At 40.6% G+C, this 18,703-nt stretch overlaps 1 protein-coding gene across 1 annotated transcript in view; it reads left to right on the top strand.

Annotated features, from left to right (window-relative positions):
- The window catches only part of Adamts16 (ADAM metallopeptidase with thrombospondin type 1 motif 16), a 70,175-nt gene that overhangs the window by 35,540 nt on the left and 15,932 nt on the right, over positions 1-18,703 (top strand). The window contains exons 14-15 of the mRNA XM_087897038.1: positions 7,389-7,527; positions 12,150-12,276. Coding sequence (XP_087753164.1) covers positions 7,389-7,527; positions 12,150-12,276 — 266 coding nt within the window. The remainder of the gene's footprint in view (positions 1-7,388; positions 7,528-12,149; positions 12,277-18,703) is intronic.

The following is an 18,703-nucleotide window of genomic DNA, read 5'->3' as shown; positions in this document are numbered from 1 at the left end:
CTCTGTATGCATACTAGATATTACTCAGTGATCCAGTGCATATGAACAATGGCTTTCTGTCACTTTGTCTCCTAGTGCGGAGATTGTTTCTTTTGCTGGGCTGTTTTATTACTGATTGATTTTTTTCATCCAGTGTATTCTGATTACAGTTCACCTTTCCTCAACTCCTCCCAGATCCTCCCACTTCCCACCCACACAATTCCATACCCTTTCTTTCTCTCTCATTAGAAAAAAAGACATATAATAATGATGATGATAGCAATAATTTGTTTATTTTGTCCTATTCTGGTTTTATTTTATCTACTTTGCTGTTTGTTTTAATATTGTGCAGTTCCATTCACCAGCTTTTGGTATTTCTTTTTTCCCTTCTTTCTTTTTTTAATTTTACATTTTAAATTGATTTCATTGAGCTATACATTTTCTCTGCTCCCCTCCCTTTCTCTCCCCTCCCCTTCAACCCTCTCCCATGGTCTCAATGCTCCCAATTTACTCAGGAGGTCTTGTCTTTTTCTACCTCCCATGTAGATTAGATCCATGTATGTCTCTCTTAGGGTCTTTTTTTGTTGTCTGGGTTTTCTGGGATTGTGAATTGTAGACTGGTTTTCTTTGCTTTATGTCTAAAAGCCACTTATGAGTGAATACACATGATATTTGTCTTTCTGGCTCTGGGTTACCTCATTCAATATAATGTTTTCTAGTTCCATCCATTTGCCTGCAAATTTCAAGATGTAATTTTTTTCTGCTGTGTAGTACTCCACTGAATAAATGTACCACATTTTCCTTATCCATTATTCAGTTAAAGGGCATTTAGGGTTTTTTTCCAGGTTTGGGCTATTATAAACAATGTTACTATGAACAAAGTTGAGCACATGTTGTTGTGGAACGATTGAACATCCTTTGGATATGTACCCAAAAGTGGTATAGCTGGGTCTTGAGGAAGGTTGTTTCCTAATTTTCTGAGAAATTGGCATACTGATATATGGGAGTTGTACCAGCTTGCATTCCCACCAGCAATGCAGGAGTGTTCCATTTACCCCACACCTCTCCGGCATAAGTTGCCATCACTATTTTTGACTTTAATCATTCTTATGTACGATGAAATCTCAGAGTTGTTTTGATTTGCATTTCTCTAATGGCTAAGGATGTTGAGCATTTCCTTAAGTGTCTTTAAGCCATTTTAGAGTCCTCTGTTGAGAGTTCTCTGTTTAGGTCTCTTTTTATTGGATTATTTGTTCGTTTGATGACCAATTTCTTGATTTCTTTGTATATTTTGGAGATCAGATCTCTGTCTCGTGTGGGGTTAGTGAAGATCTTTTTCCATTCTGTAGGCTGTTGTTTTGTCTTGTTGACCAGGCCCTTTGCTTTACAGAAGCTTTTCAGTTTCAGGCGGTCCCATTTATTAATTGTTTCTCTCAGTGTCTGTGCTACTGGAGTTATATTTAGGAAGTGGTCTCCTGTGCCAATGCGTTCAAGTGTACTTCCCACTTTTTCTTCTATGAGGTTCAGTGTGACTGGCTTTATGTTGAGGTCTTTGATCCATTTGAACTTGAGTTTTGTGCATGGCAATAGATATGGATCTATTTTTATTCTTCTACATGTTGATATCCAGTTATGCCAGCTCCGTTGATAAAATATGCTTTCTTTATCAATTTTATATGTTTTGCTTCTTTGTCAAAAATCAGTTGTTTGTAGGTATGTAGATTAATATCTGGGTCTTTGATTCCGTTTCATTGGTCCTCCTGTCTGTTTTTATGCCAATACCAGGCTGTTTTCAGTACTGTAGCTCTGTAGTAGAGTTTGAAATCAGGGATTGTGATGCCTCCAAAAGTTCTTTTATTGTACAGGATTGTTTTCGATACCCTTGGTTTTTTACTTTTCATATGTAGTTGAGTACCATTCTTTTGAGGTCTGTGAAGAATTTTTTCTGGGATTTTGATGGGCATTGCATTGAATTTGTAAAATTCTTTTGGTAAGGTTGCCATTTTTACTATGTTAATTCTACCTACCCAAGAACATGAGAGATTTTTCTACTTTCTGATGTCTTCTTCAATTTCTTTCTTCAAAAATTTAAAGTTCTTGTTATTCAGGTATTCCACTTGCTTAGTTAGAGTTACCCTGAGATATTTTATGCTGTTTGTGGCTATTGTGATGTTTCTGTGATTTATTTCTCAGCCATATTATCATGTGTAAAGGAGGGCTATTGATTTTTTGAGTTAATCTTGTATCCTGCTACATTACTGAAAGTGTTTATGAGTTGTAGACGTTTTTTGGTAGAATTTTTGGAATCACTTATGCAAACTATCATATCATCAGCAAACAGCGAGAGGTTGACTTCTTATTTTCCAATTTGGATGCCCTTGGTCTCCTTTTGTTGTCTTATTGCTCTAGCCAGGACCTCAAGAACTATATTGAATAGCTATTGAGAGAGTGAACAACCGTGTCTTGTTCCTGGATTCAGTGGGATCATTGTGAGTTTCTTTCCATTTAGTTTGATGTTGGCTGTTGGCTTGTTGTATATTGCCTTTAATATGTTTAGGTTTGTTCCTTGTATCCCTGGTCTCTCCAAGACCTTTATCATGAAGGGATGTTATATTTTGTCAAAGGCTTTATTTGGCATCTAATGAGATGATCGTGTGGTTTTTATTTTTCAGTTTGTTTTTATAGTGGGTTACATTGACAGATTTTTATATGTTGAACCATCCCTGCATCTCTGGGATGAAGCTGACTTAATCATGGTGGATGATGGTTCTGATGAGTTCTTATATTCAATTTGCCAGTATTTTATGAAATATTTTTGCATCAATGTTCATGAGTGAGATTGGTCTGCAATTCTCTTTCTTGGTAATGCCTTTATGTGGTTTGGGTATCAGGGTAATTGTACTTCATAAAAAGAGTTTGGTAATGTTCCTTCTGTTTCTATTGTGTGGAACAATTTGAGGAGTATTGGTATTAGTTCTTCTTTGATAATGCTGTAGAATTCTGAACTGCAACCATCTAGTCCTGGGTTGTTTTTTTGTTTTGTTTTGTTTTTTGTTTTGTTTTTGGTTTTTTTGACTTTGGAGACTTTTGATGACTATTTCTATTTCTTTAGCAGTTATAGGTCTATTTAATTTGCTGATCTGGTCTTGATTTAATTTTGGTAAGTTATATTTATCCAGAAAATGTCCATTTCCTTTATGTTTTTCAATTTGGTGGAGTACAGGTTTTAGAAATATGACCTAATGATTCTCTGGATTTCCTCCGTGTCTGTTGTTATGTCTCCCTTTTCATTTTTGATTTCGTTAATTTGTATATTCTCTCTCTGCTTTTTGGTTAGGTTGGATAAGGGTTTGTTTATTTTGTTGATTTTCTTAAAGAACCAACTCTTTGTCTCATTGATTCTTTGTATTGTTTTCTTTGTTTCTATTTTGTTGATTTCTGCTCTCAATTTGATTGTTTCCTGTTATCTAGTTCTGCTGGGTGAGTTTGCTTCTTTTTGTTCTAGAGTTTTCAAATGTTCTTCTAATTCACTAGTGTGGGATTTTTCCATCTTCTTTATGTAGGCATTTAGTGCTATGAACTTTCCTCTTAACACTGCTTTTATTATGTCCTACAAATTTGGATATGCTGTGTGGTTATTTTCATTGAATTTTAGGAAGTCTTTGATTTCTTCCTTTATTTCTTCCTTGACCCATTGATGATTCAAGTGAGCATTGTTTAATTTCCATGTGTTTGTGGGCTTCCTGTTATTAGTGTTGCTATTGAATTCTAATTTTAAGCCATAGTGATCTGATAAGATACATGGGGCTATTCCAATTTTTTTAATCTGTTGAGGTTTGTTTTGTTACCTAGTATATGGTCAATTTTTGAGAAGGTTCTATGGGGTGCCGAGAAGGTATATTCTTTTACGTTTAGATGGAATGTTCTATAGACGTCTGTTAAGTCCATTTGAGTCATAACTTCTATTAGTTCCCCTTTTTATTTGTCAATCTTTTGTCTGACTGACCTGTCCAGTGGTGAGAGTGGAGTATTGAAGTCTCCCACTATCAGTGTGTTGGGTTTAATGTATGATTTACAAGTGTTTCTTTTACATATGAGGGTGCCCTTGTATTCAGGGCATAGATGTTCAGTATTGAGATTTCCTCATGATGAATTTTTCCTGTGACTAATATGAAATGTCTTTCTTTGTCTCTTTTGATTGATTTTAGTTTGAAGACTATTTTGTTTGATATTAGGATAGCTATACCAGCTAGTTTCTTAGGTCCATTTGACTGGAAAAGTTTTCCCAACACTTTACACTGAGGTTATATCTGTTTTTGAGGTTGAGGTGTGTTTCTTGTATGCAGTAGAAGGATGGATTCTGTTATCGTATCCAATCTGTTAGCCTGTGCCTTTTTATAGGTGAGCTGAGTCCATTTATATTAAGAATATTAATGACCAGTGATTGTTATCTCCTGTTAATTTAGTTTTTGTTGTTGGAGATCTTATTTTGTGTGTTTTCCCTTTTTTGAATTTGCTGCTGTGAGATCATCTATTGTCTGTGTTTTTGTTGATGTAGCCAACTTCCTTGGGTTGAAATTTTCCTTCTAGTACTTTGTGTAGGGCTGGGTTTGTGGCTAGTATTGATTAAGTCTGTTTTTATCATGGAATATTTTGTTTTGTCCTTCTATGGTGATTGAAATTTTTGCTTTGTATAGTAATCTGGGCTGGCATCCGTGGTCTCTTAATGTATGCATAAGGCTTGACCAGGACCTTCTGGCTTTCATTGTTACCATTGAGAAGTCAGGTGTAATTCTGATAGGTCTGCTTTTATATGTTACTTGGCCTTTTTCCTTTGTAGCTCTTAATGTTCTTTGTTTATTCTGCATGTTAAGTGTTTTGATTTTTATGTGGCAAGGGGACTTTTTTTGATTCAGTCTATTTGGTGTTCTGTATGCTTCTTATATGTTCATAGGCATATCTTTCTTTATGTTGGAAAAGTTTTTTTCTGTGATTTTGTTAAATATATTTTCTGTGCCTTTGACTTGGACTTCTACTATACCTATTAATCTTAGGTTTGGTCTTTTCACGGTGTCCCATATTTCCAGGATATTTTGTGTTAAGTTTTTGTTAGATTTAATGCTTTCTTTGACAATTGAGTCTATTTCCTCTATTATATCGTCCATGCTTGAGGTCTCTAGTTCCTGCCTACTTCCTCAGAGGTCCCAGACTTACACCCAGACCTACAGAAGTCTTGGCTCAGGCTTATTCTCTCTGAGGTCCCAGACTCATGCCCGGACCGGCAGAGGTCTCTGGTCCCTGCCCACTCCCTCAGCAGTTGTTCCCTTGTCCCTTCTCCTGTGGAATTCGCTGTCTCAGGCCTGCTCCGGGCTAGGTAGCAGGCTCAATCCTGTTTCCGTAAATGTCCCTGGTCTGGGCCCACTCCCACAAAAGTCCCTGGCTTGAGCTTCATCCCTCAAAGGTCTCTGGCTCCTGTTTACTCCCTTGGAGGTCCCAGACTTACACCCAGACCCACAGAAGTCCTGGCTGCTTTTGGTATTTCTTGAACTTTGGAAGCCTTTCCGAAGTTTTTACCTACAATGATATTGTGAGTGTAGTCTCTCTGTTTTCTTTTAGCAATTTCTGAGATTCCAATCTTATAGCTGAAGTCATTGACCCATTATATGAGTTTTTATATAAGATGAAAGTCATAGGTCCAATTTAATTTTTCTAACATAAATATGCAGTTTTCCTAGCGTCACTGAAGACACTGCATTTTCTCAGTGTATGTGTTGGGAAAGTTGTTGAAAGTCAGGATGCTCTTTCAGAAAGAGTATGTTTTTGTCTCTATTTATTTCATGGTCTCAAGACCCATTTTTGACCCGTAACATGATGTTTTTGTTGCTATGGCTCTGTAGTATAAGCTTAAATGAGATATTTTGAGGTCCCCAGTCTCACTCTTTTTGAGCAGGTGGTGTTGGCCGTCCAGGATGCTACATGCTGCCTGGTGACTTTCAGAATTATTTCTCATACCTCCGTGGAGAGTGTCATTGGAATTTTGACAAGGATTGTACTGCATCTGTAAATTGCTCTTGATGGTGTGGCCGTTCTCACAGTATTAATTCTGTCAAACCATCATGTCTTTATGATATGTAGTTTATTATTTTTCAAGTTTTTTTAATAAAGTATTTTGAAGTTATCTGTATTGAGGTACATCAGTCACTCAGTTATCTTTATTCCTAGGAATTCTTTTGGGGGGGGTTATGATTACATGTGTTTGCTTTCCTGACTTCTTTCTTGGCTTGCTCACTATTTGGAGAAAAGCTAATGCTTTGTGTACATTTTCTAACAATTCCCAGTGGCTGCTGAGAGTGGTTTGTTCTGTCTCTTGGATGATGTGTTTGGTAGATGTCTGTTAAGTTCCTAAGATCTGTGGTGGGGCACGAGTTTGAACTTTGTTTGTTGCTTTTGCTGTTGTTGTTGTTGTCTGTTACTCAGTATGTGTTTACACTCAGGGAAAGTGTGGCATTGAGGTCACCCACTCTACTGCAGCTGGACCAGTCAGTGCCTCTATGTCTATTTCTGTTTGTTTCATGAATTAGGATTTATCAGTATTTGAGGCTCATGTATGACGCTTATAGCATATTGATGGGTTATTTTCTTTATTAATATGTAGTGACCTTCTTTGTCTCTCCTAATTTGGGCTTAGTGTCAGTTTATCAGAGAGGATAGCTGTCCCTGCTTCTTTTATGTTTAACTTCCATTTCTTCACTTTCAGTACGGATGCATCTTGGCCAGTTTCTTACAAACAATCCTTGCTTGCTGCTTAGTTCAACAAGCTATTCCACATCTTCAACTGGAGACCTAGAGGTTTTCTATTGGGAGGGATTTGAGTCCTGTAATTTTATTGGTTCTTTTCTTAGTTGATTTATTTTTCGCATTTCTTTCTCCTTGATTCATATTAGGGTTTTGGTGATTTACTGTGTGGGACTTTGTAGTGTTTTCCTACATTTTCCTTTTCCAATCTCTTCCCCACCTGAGACTTATTCTTAATGTTGTTAATGGATTCTGCCATTCCTCCTTGTCTATGTGTTAAGCTACACATAATGTCTATGTGTTAAGCTTAGTTATCCTCTGCAATGGCTGCCAATGGCCATGTCTTGCTTCAGTTCATACTTGTATTTAAATGTCTTTAGTTCTCCATAGGTTTTATAGTTTTTATTTACTCATTCATTTGTGTGTATTCTTACTCATTTTGGGGAGATAATTTTGTTGCTTGTATTCAATGGGCATTTTAGAAAATAGACAGTATTTTATCATGTGATTAGTATTATAAGGTATTATTCTATATAGTTTAAACCAAAATAGTTATCAGAGAGTCATTGATGCTACTCTAATTCACTTAATGTTTTCTCTTTCTTCTTCTGCAGCTTTTATTCCAGGGTAGGAACCCTGGTGTGGCCTGGGAATTCTCACTGCCAAGGTCAATGAATGAGAAGACCCCAGCTGTCCAGCCCAACTACACTTGGGCCATCATACACTCAGAGTGTTCTGTCTCCTGTGGAGGGGGTAGGTCACTTCTCATGCTGCCCCAGAGGTGGAGTATAGGGAACAAATGCCCAGCCCAGCTACACACGGGCCATCCTGTGCCCAGAGTTAGCTCTCTCCTGTGGAGAAGCTAGGACACTCCTTATACTACCCCAGAAGTGGTGTGTGGGTAACTGAATGAAACCAGGCCATGAGTGATGAGAAACAGACTCATATATAGAAAATATAGTGATGGAGAGTGTGATTTCTAATCAACCTTACTGATGAAATTAACTGTCATTTGTCACCAACTCATATACTCAAATCCTCCAGAAAACTTCATGGTGTAAAAACTATATTGACTATGATAAGAAATATCAGGACAGAAAGACATAATACCTAATAGATTTACTATCTTAGCATAAGATAAGGTGCTAAGGCCAAGTGTCTATTCTGGGCCCTGGGCACAGAACCCCGGCTTTACCCTGGTGGGCACAGCCAGTTCTTCTCTACATGCAACCATACCACATGTGTTCTAGGCATGCAATGATATATCTGTTCTAGACATGCAACCATACACATGTGTTCTCCACTTGCTGTTTGTAGCCTTTTTTCTCATTGTCTAAATCAGCATTCCCATGATACTTTTAGCTGACAGGGTTCATAATTAAAATGATTTTATTATTCATGTCCTTGAAAATCCTCCTTGATTCTCTCATAATACTAAGTTCTAGGTCTAATTAAAGTATAAGCATCTATTTTTATCAAAAATGGAAGTTGAATTTCACATGTAGAGCTTATGATATCTGCAGTTAAGTTAGGGTTTGCTTTGTGATTCACTTTGTGGTGAAATGTGCTCACAGTTCTTACAGCCAGCCAGCCATCCTTACATTCTTTTCCAACAGGCCATTAGACACTGCTATCCCCAAGCTCAGAAGTATCTTCTATATTAGTGTTCTGAAGTATAGACCAAATGTAGTTTTCTTTTATGTGATAAAATTTACAAAATTTATTTTCTTTCCATGTTGGAAATGTTTATTTTTTATACTTTGAAGCAATTGAAGTAATTGATGTAATGTTTGTATTTTGTTTCTCAACTTTCAATAGAATTTACAATGGAAGCATTTAAGAATCTTGTTTTTGTAAGAATTAGATGTTTATATATTTTTATTTTTGTAGTAATTATATCACTTTGTTTACCCCCTCTGAAGTTAGTATTTCTAATGAAACATGTTTTTCTACAGGGCCTCAATTTCTATTTTACATGCTCAAACAGAATACTTTAGGAGCTTTTGTATGATTATCATATATTTGAAACATTTTTCATTTAAGTTTACATATTTGGGATCATTTCTTATATTATTAAGTAAGAATATTTGTGACAGATTAGCCAGGAAGTGAGAAATCATTCTAGATATTTAAACATATTTATTATGCATATCAATTGCTTATAAAAAATAGTGATCACAGATAGTCTTCTGTAGACCTCTGGATCACCCTGGTTCTCCAGAGATCCTGAAAGACACAGATGTCTCTGGTGATAAGAAATCTAAGCAGGGATGAAGAGAAGTCTCATCAGTTAGGGGCACAGGCTGCTCTTCCAGAAGACCTGGGTTCACTTCTCAGCACCTGCATGGCGGCTCGCAACCGTCTGGAAGTCCATTCCCAGGGATTCTGACAGGACAGGCATACATTTAAACACCAATGCACTGAAGATAAAAATAAATTATAAAACAGAATTCCAAGCAACTCATACAAGCAAATGATGACCAAGTAAATGCCCAAAGACTGACGCAGACCTTCCAATCCAGATCTAATGCTTCTGTCCACTGCAGCAGAAGGATGCCAAACCCTCTCAATTTCCTTCTTTTGAGGGCTTATGCTAAAGCTCCTATTGTTGAAACTCAACAATAATAACCAAGCCAAAGACGAAATGCACTGCTTCAGAAACTGGGATAGGACTAGAATGTTCAGGGAACATAAGACACACTCAGGCCTAAGGATTCTTACCAAGAAATTAGGAGAAGGGATGTCCTGGTCTGGATTGGAAGACTAGAAAGTGATCTGCCAGGTAATCCCAGAGTCGGGAGGCAGAGAGGGAGTCAGGGTCAGCTTGTAGTGCAAGAGGACACTACCAATCAGAAGCTCATCATCACTCAGCTCTAAGAGTCCCTTCTGGAGAGGAAATTCACTTACAGAATAATGATAGACAACAATGTCCAGCAGAGCCATGGAAGGGCACAGCCTGACCAGGTCTTGGTCATGAACATTTGGGGATGTGACATCCTGAACAGTGCAGGACAACACATACACAATCTTTCACTCATCCCACGCTCACTCATAGTGGAGTTTCCTGACACGATGCTTATCAGTGTGGGGCTCATCAGCATTGTCTACGCCCCCCCCACACACACACTCCTGCTCACAACTGTTCTACTGCTTTCACAGACAGTGAGTGGGGCCTCTGACCCCTGGAGGGTCACAGGTTCTTCTTTGGCTTTCTTCTGTCTGTAACACAGGGTTTGGTTTATCTGTAGATCTGATTTGTGGGTATCTGAACTTTATTATTCTGCCAGTTCTGTTTACAGGCAGTCCATACCACCCCAGAACCACGCTAAGTAGCTTTTCTCCATCTGAATCAAATGGGAGATAGGCTCTCTCAGACTAGTCAGTAAATCTTCAGTGACTCACAGTACATGAAACTACAACTCACATAGATTGTGTATGTGTGTACACACACACACACACACACACACGCCTAATGGGACTGAGGATCAGTGGATACCAACTCTATCTCAATTTCAATCTCTGAAAGCATTGTGTATGATGACATAGTTTTTCATGATTAGCATTCAAGATACACTATATTTGCATAAACATTCTTTTACTTTTACAGAATATTGTATGATATTTTTCAGTGCTTTTAAATAAACCATCCTCATCAAAAATTATTAAAATAACATCATTTCAAAATTCTCTCTTGAGGAACTCCAAAGGGGACAGATTTAATCTGGTTTATTGTGTTTATATATACTCACTGCACCCCACTGCTGAATAATTTCACAAAGGCTGCCCCCCTCGGGAAGCATCATAGAATGGGGCTGGATCTCAGACCTGGGGGCTTGCAGAGGACCTTAGTTTTAAATTCAGGAGAACTAGTCTCTAGCTTGGATCTCATGTGTTCTCAGAGACTTTTCACTTCATCGATACGCTCAGCTCCCATTGAAAAGGAGTCTTAGGGGTTGCTGGGTTGCTTTGGTTCCTGGAAACCATCTTGTCCATTTGCTCATGAGAAGCTCTCACTGCCTGTGGCCAGAGGAGTTGGAGTGAAGAGGGACGTGGTCAGAGGCCAGGCTGAGTCCTAACGAGCAGAGGCTCCGCAAGGCAAAGCACAGCCTCTTTACCAAGCACAGTTGTTATCCGTCTTTGTTTGTGCTCATCTCATACTGACTCAAATATGTTCCTTTTCTTTCCTTCTGTTGAATGCATTTAATTGCCATCTTTCAAAGTATATAACTAGTAACAGCCTACTTTTATATCACGGCAATGTATGTATATATACATACATATATATATCATGTATATATATATCATGAAGCGTACTGTTTTAAACATTTTTGAGAGTACAGTTTTATGGCACTAAGTGCATTCATGTTGTTGTACAACCATGACCACCTTGCATCCCCTGTACATTTTTACCCGCCTAGATCTCTGTACTCATTAAGTATCAAGCCCTCATTCTTGTACCTTCTTGCCCTGGCAGCTACCCATCAGATTTCTCTTTATATTTGGCTATTCCTGATATCTCATATATGTCTGGTGGAAGACCATAGCTCATTGGAACATTGAGCGTAATACAGGACACGCACAGAGCCTTAGATAGTGCATGTATGAAGGCTGAGTACCAAACCAAACTTCAGTGATGATCTTTTGATGCCCTCCTAAGCCATAACTGTGAGGAGCATGGTATCTACAGTGTAGCCTGGTGATGTTTAACTATGGGTTCTAGCTGATAAACTGATCATCATTTTGTTGTTGTGTTTTTGCTGATTTATTCATTAATAATTGATTCCTCTTATCATTTCATGAACAGATATGTAAGACCAACATGATTAATATCTGTATCTATTGAAATCAACTCAGTAGTTTACAGATATCAACAATAATAAATATAATAAGGTCATGAATTTGAGAAAGAGTGTGTGGGCTTGGGAAAGGGACAGAAATGGTGTAAATGTAGTATTCACATGTGAAATGTTTAAACGTTATCTTAAAAATTAATTAATATATTGGGAAAATTAGCTTTTTGCAAAATGACTTTATTTCATCAAATGAATGACAGCCTTGGTTGCAAAAACTATGTTAAATTTACTTATTATTTTGTTTGCTCATTCATTACAGTCTTGGGGGTTGAACCTAGACATTGTGCTTACTGGGGAGGCGGTCGACCACTCGGCTCTATCCTCACGACAACACACATTGAATTTAAAAATGTTAAGATGTAGAAAGAAATATGTAAATTCTGGAGCATTGGGCATTAGCACAGAGGCATGTAAACATGGTTAAGGTTTTTCAAATGATTTTCAAGATGGCTTTGCTGGCTCTTCTGCATCTTTATCTCTGGTCATGGTTCCCTGTCTTTATCGTGTGCTCCCTTCCTACAGGCAAGATGAATTCAAAAGAGGGATGCTACAGAGACCTGAGGGTTCAAGTGAATGCATCCTTCTGCAACCCCAAGACTCGACCTGCCACAGGGCTGGTACCCTGCAAGGTGTCAGCTTGTCCTCCCAGGTAAGAAGGCTCAGGGTCCACAGATCCTGTCTCCCTGAGGTTGAGCACACAGCGCAGCCCGCCTGAGGGATTCCATGCCTGTTCTCCGCTGCTGTTGCAGACATGAGCTGAGCGACTTATAATGGGGGGGTCCACTGCTTTTACTCGGCTTTTACTCCCATGAATGATGTAACATAGCTGGCCCTGCCAAGCCTCCCCATGGTTATTTCAGTTGATTTCAGGAACCCTTAGGAATGGTGTTAGAATGTTCCTTCTTGTTGTTTTGCTTTGTTTTTTGTTTTATTCTTTTGTGGGTTTGTATATATATACATATATATATGGTATGTTTGTTGCGCTTGAGTCCAAAAGCTATTCCGCGAGGTGTCAAGTACACTGTTTCTCTTGTGATACCACAGGAGTAAACATGGATGAGGGAGGATGCTTGTCTGAATCTCTCTTCAAATGCTTTCTTCTCTCTTGTGAGAAAAATGTCCAAGTATGGGATGCTGGACTTTATGTACGCTGAGATTCTGGTGGCCCTTAGGTATTGGACAGGGCTGGGAGGAGACCTTCCATAAGGCCATTGGTACTGCACTGCCCCATTGGGACAGAGGAACTCACCTGAGTAGCCACCGTCCTGGGATGCCCCCCCCACTACAGGCAATTCACTCCCCACCCCTGTGTCTCATGGGGAAAGCACCTAACTCATCTTTATTTGTAGCAAGAATAATAAAAACCCAGAGACAGATACTGGGATTCAACCTGAAAACCAGAAAAACAAAGCAGCCAAGTCACTAGAGAAGTCTGAACTGCTTCCAAGGCTGAGTACTGTAGCCTAAGCACCCTAAACAGACTCAGCAGACTGGGCAGCCAGAGCCCCTGCCTCCTCCTATTGTGTATTCCCTCTAGTGCTGGGATTAAAAGTGTATGACTCCCTAGTGCTGGGATTAAAGGTTTGAGGCACCACCACCTGGATTAGTTTCTGCACTGATCTTGTGTAGCCCAGGGTTGCCTTAAACTCACAGAGATCCATCTGCCTCTTTCTCAAAAATCCTCAGGTTAAAGATGTGTACCATCACTGCCTGACTTCTAGTGGCTTAACTTTGCCCTTCTGATATTCCGGCAAGCTTTATTTATTAAATAAATAAATAAAAATATCACTATATTTGTTTAACCAGATAAACAAATGCCCACACATCTCTGCATCCACCAGTCTCCAGCTAACTGCTCAGCTAAAACCCAGAGCTGCTGGTTCTGGAAAGAGTATCCTTAGATAGAATGTATAGTCAGGTAGGGGTACAGACATCACAGCAAGAGGGATAAGGCTTTCCTGCCTTTATGGGTAATACTGCTCCATATCAGCACAGCAAAGCTGGGAGGACTGAGCAATGGGGAGGCAGGTTTGAAAATGTCACTGAGGAAAGACAGGCTGCAAACATGGACCAACAGAGCTAGCTAGAGCCAGATAGGTTGTGCCTGTATGCTAAACCACTGGAATCCTGAAGGAGAGACCAAATTGAGGCAGGAAGGATGCAGAAGAACTTTTGGGATGTAGATGTAACATTTTCACACCTAGAAATCTGCCTTGTGGGATTCCTTCTCTATTACTATTAGATTAGGTTTTTGTTTACTTTTGTTTACTATGTTATATGTGTAATTTTATTAATTGACTTAATGGACTTCTCCGGCAGTTTTAGACTCATAAAAATTGAGAAGACACATAGAATCACCACATACTCCATACTGATCAACAGTGTCCTCACTATGAACCTATCAACACTGATGGTATATATGTCGGATGTATATACATTTGTGTGTGTACACGCAAGTGTGGGTGCATGTGTGTGTGTCTGTGAACAAAAGCAGATTTAAAAATATGTCTACTTTTCCAGAAACTTTGGAAAATCCTCAGGTTAAACCACATAGAAATCTCTCATAATATTTGCATTATTCTGGTCTCTAGGTCTCAGCACGACTGAGTCCAAAATGTCCACAGTCCCCAAATTCAATATAATCATTCACTGATAATTCTACCTATGGCACACATTTCAAATACGTACCATATTTTATAAGAATAGAAAAATACTTACAGAAATAAGCAAGTGTATGGAATAAATAGATCTATTGACACACAGATGATCAATAAGCTCATAGACATGTAAATGGGTAATAGATGAAATGACAGATGGATGGTGGATCTTAGACACAGATGTTTTAGATACTCAATTCATAGATAGAAGATATATTCATAGTTAGATAGATGGATAGGCAACTAGACAGACAGGCAGAGAGAGAAAGAGAGACAGAGACAGACAGACATACAGATAGGCAGTAGACAGACAGACAGACAGACAGACAGACTGACAGATAAATGACAGGTACAAAGGTCAAGTGTAGACATCTACACACAACATGAATAGCTGACACAGAGGGAGGCAGACTGGATCACGGACCTGTGTCTGTTTTCACATGATCATGGCATGTGTTGCTAGCTGGAAACTTTAATCAGAATCGGGATGTTGGGGAGGAGAGTACAAGACACGGGAGGATGCCAGGCACAGTTGGTGCCATTGCTTTATGCTCCGGTCTTAAGTGATTTAAAGCTGTGCCTCTGCCCGTCAAAGTTTATTGAAGTCTCCAGATGGAGATTCCCACCCCACTTCAAGCATTCCTACATTGCAACATTAAAATCATGCCAGTGGGGGGGGAGGTCTTCAACAGCTGGGGAACAAGAGACTTTAGGACCAGGACCCTGTGCCTGCTCTGCAGAAAAGTCATTCACATACCGTCAGATGGAACACCTAAGGTGTTGAATCCTTTATGTCCTCACTTCTGTTTGCCCTGTGCAACAACACCTCACATTATGATTGCCCACTTCTCATTAGTGAGCTGGGGACAGTGACCAGGGTCCGGCTTCAGTACAGGGTCCCAAATAGGTCGTAGGAGTGGAGATGGGCCACTGGCTGTTGAAGGAAGATGCTCCTAAGCACAGGGTCCACAGGGTGGGTGAGGAGCTATCAAAACAAGGCCTGTCTACCCACTGGTTTTCAAAAAGTGCAGAATTTACAAGAGCGACTGGGAGGGGGCTTTAATATTTATTTTCACTGGAGATCCGTAACTGTGTCACTTGGTGAGTTTCTTATTTAATGGCCCGACCTTTCTGTTGACAAAGAATCCACCAACAAATTCAGGGTACTGGTTTCCAGTTTGAGTTTCTGAAATGCATGAGTTCACGCCACTCATCCCAGTGCAAAACCATTTCGGATTGGGTTTTTTTTTTCTGTGTTTTAGTTTTCCTCCGGCCACACCTAATTTGACAGCAGTCCCATTTAATGACTAGTCTTTACTGAGTCATTCCCAAGACTCAAGTTCATTTTCTTAGAAACAAGCCTCTCTTTTCATGCTTGTGTTTCACAAAGTTACACCAAACCTAATTATGTTACATAGTTGCAGTGTACACCAAGCCTAATTATGTCACATAGTTGCAGTGACAGGACCCATTGGCATAAACAGGCTTTAAGGGCTGATGCAGCAGGGTGGATGGAACCCAAAAGAGAACAGCAAAAACAAAAGGCTGTGGACACCCAAGGGCAAGATTGGCATCTCCAGGCTGGTGTTCCAGTGCTGAGCAGGGCCAGAGAGCTCCCTCCCGGGTGAAGAATCTCAGGGAGTGGACACCTCCTTTCAGTGAGAACACACCAGCTTTTAATGAGGCCAGTGTGAGCCTATGGGCAAGGAGGAGACCACTCGGGCCATGTGGTTGATATCTTGAGAAGAGGACAGCAGGTCCAGGAAGTCAGCAGGACAGAAGCCCATCTGAGTGGTTCTCTGCTGAGAGAGGAATGCGAGAGGACACAGTGAGAACCTGCCCCTGAGAAAGGCTGCCGTAAGTACAGTCTGGGGAACCTGTACTCAGCCGTGAACACCCCACTACCTCAGTCTGCCTTCTATTTACTTTTGCCCTTCAAGGGCAAGAAAGTCCCCCACTTCCCAAGGTGGATTGTCTGAGAGATGTGGGGGAATGAACTATTGGGGACAATGTCCTCTAACTTCCCAGGTGGCTTCGCTTTAACGCCAGAAGGCTTGCGGTCTTCTGCCAAAGCCCAGAGGATGGCTAGGTCCCTGGAGGACATCCTAAGCGAAGGACCTTGCTGACCCAGTACCCAAGGAGTAGCTTCTTTCTCAGCAGCAGGATGAAGGGAGTTGTACCACAAACTGCAATTTGAACACAGGAAGCCCTAGTTATTTCCAGCAGAACAAAGGCAAATATAGACCTTGGTCCATCTGTGGTCAGAGCCTGCTCCTGTTTCACTCACTCACACACTGGGCACCAGACCTCTTAGACTAACCTCTTGGAGATGAAGCTGGTCAACAGGAGTCACCTCTGCCGCCTCAGTAGGATCAAATGCCCACCCTATCCATCCCATTCGTGATGGAAACTGTATGGAAGGCGGACTCCCCAGGAGTCATGACTTCCCTTCATTCAGGAACTAATCAGTCCCCCTAAGGCATCGTGAGAAGTTTACTGCAACAGCCCAGTGTTCTACAGAGAGAAAGCTCAGATGTGCTGTGGGACAATGGTCTTGTATTGTTTTAACAAAATGCTGATTGGCCAGTAGCCAGGCAGGAAGTAGAGGCAGGGTGATGAGGACAGGAGAATTCTGGGAAGAGGAAAGGGCCAGTCTGCAGTCATCATCCAGACATAGAGGAAGCAAGATGAGAATGCCTTGCTGATAAAAGGTACCAAGCCACATGGTTGGCACAGATAAGAATTATGGGTTAGTGTAGGATGTAAGAAGTCTGGGCTAATAGGTCAACCAGTTTATGATTAATGTAGACCTCTGTGTGTTTCTTTGGGACTGGGCGGGACAGAAACCTCTGTCAACACAGATGGACACCGTTTGTTGGAACCTGGATGAACTGAGACCATGAATAACATGGTGGCCAGCTTGCAGTTTGTGTATCTTCCAGAATTCCCTTTTTTCCTTTTCTTTACCCTGTGTAAATGAAGCTCTGTGGTGCTTACTGATTGTTTGTAAGGTGGTCTGCAATGGCAGGACAGTGAGAGAAGAAAATCTGGTAAAAAATAGCGTTTTTATATATAAGTGAACCTTTATAGGCCTCCGACTCCTCACAGTTTATAAAATTAATGGTAAGTTTTTGATGTCTGGCTTTGAGCACTTCAGCAGAGAGATCCTGCATCTAGACATGAAAACAGTTCAGGGCCCGTGTCTGTCTCGTTATAAATCTGTCCCTCAGCTCTTCAAAGGAAGACAGTGGTCCAACTTTTTGAGGCTAAAGAAAATGAAGTAATTGCTGAGTGGAAATCCTCAAGGTGTCAGGGAAAGCTTGGCTTCCAGCGCTTGCCCCTTGCCGCCAGCCATCAGTCAGAAGTGGGCTTTCTGTCCCAACCTAGACAGCAGAGGCAGACACAGATGAACCCCCAAAGGACACATCACAGAGAAGGTCCTGGCCTGCTGGTCAGTGTATGTCAGTCATCTGTGTAAACCACCTTTGGAGGAGGAGGAGAAAGCATGCCAGCCAAGCTGCACCATGACTCTGAGCCTCTAGGGTTGTCACATGTTAAAAGATTTTTAACCTGGAGATTCTGGAGATTCTCCTGGGTTCAGGAGATGGGCACATACCCTAAGACTGTAGCAGTCTGCCTTGCCTGTCCACCTGATCCCAGAGCTCACTCTTATGGGTGTGGTTACCTAACAGGCTTCCTGGCTCCTGCAGAGACGGAACTTGTTTTGGGGCTGGTGTGGAGAGATGGTGACAGAAATGCCCTTTGGCAGAGAGGCCAACCCTAAATTCTCATCACCCAATAAGAAGGGAGATCTACGGGCCCTGATCACCTGCCTCTTCCATGTCCTCCATCCACTGACTTCAGGCCATGGCAAGCAAGCCGGCTTCTGCTCTAAATAAGCTTATTTTGTCCTATGGAAAGGGCAGCTACCTCAAAGTGCCTGTGTTCACTGCTAATGTGAACTGTTATAGTTGAGACATTTCGTTTGAAAAGGGTGGTGGATCTCAAATGACTTACACATGGTGATGAGGTTTATGTGGCTTCAGAGCATGGCTAGCACCAATTTTCTCAAGTCACAGAAGCAGCTGGAAGCTGCTAAGTGCTGAGTGTGTGTGTGCACTGGGTGGGAGGTATCATGGGACTCATTAGGGCTCACGTACACTGTGAAGAAGATGGTTTAATCATAAGTGACCTGAGTGCTGTGACAGAGACTATTATGTGGGAAAGCCAGGTTGTGAAAAGCCACCTGATGATAAATGCTCAAGTTAGAGCTTCCCAACTGTCACTGTTCTCTGTCAAATGACATCTATCCTCATTTGTCAAATGACGTCTCTCCATGGACACAGAACGCTCATCACAACTTCTTGCAGTTGTGTTGTTGTGACTGGGATTTGTGTGTTCATCATTCCCCATGATTAC

Source organism: Myodes glareolus, chromosome 15 (genome assembly GCF_982192425.1).
Source record: "Myodes glareolus chromosome 15, mMyoGla1.1, whole genome shotgun sequence".
NCBI classification, from domain to species: domain Eukaryota; kingdom Metazoa; phylum Chordata; class Mammalia; order Rodentia; family Cricetidae; genus Myodes; species Myodes glareolus.
This window is presented reverse-complemented; position numbering and strand designations above follow the sequence as displayed.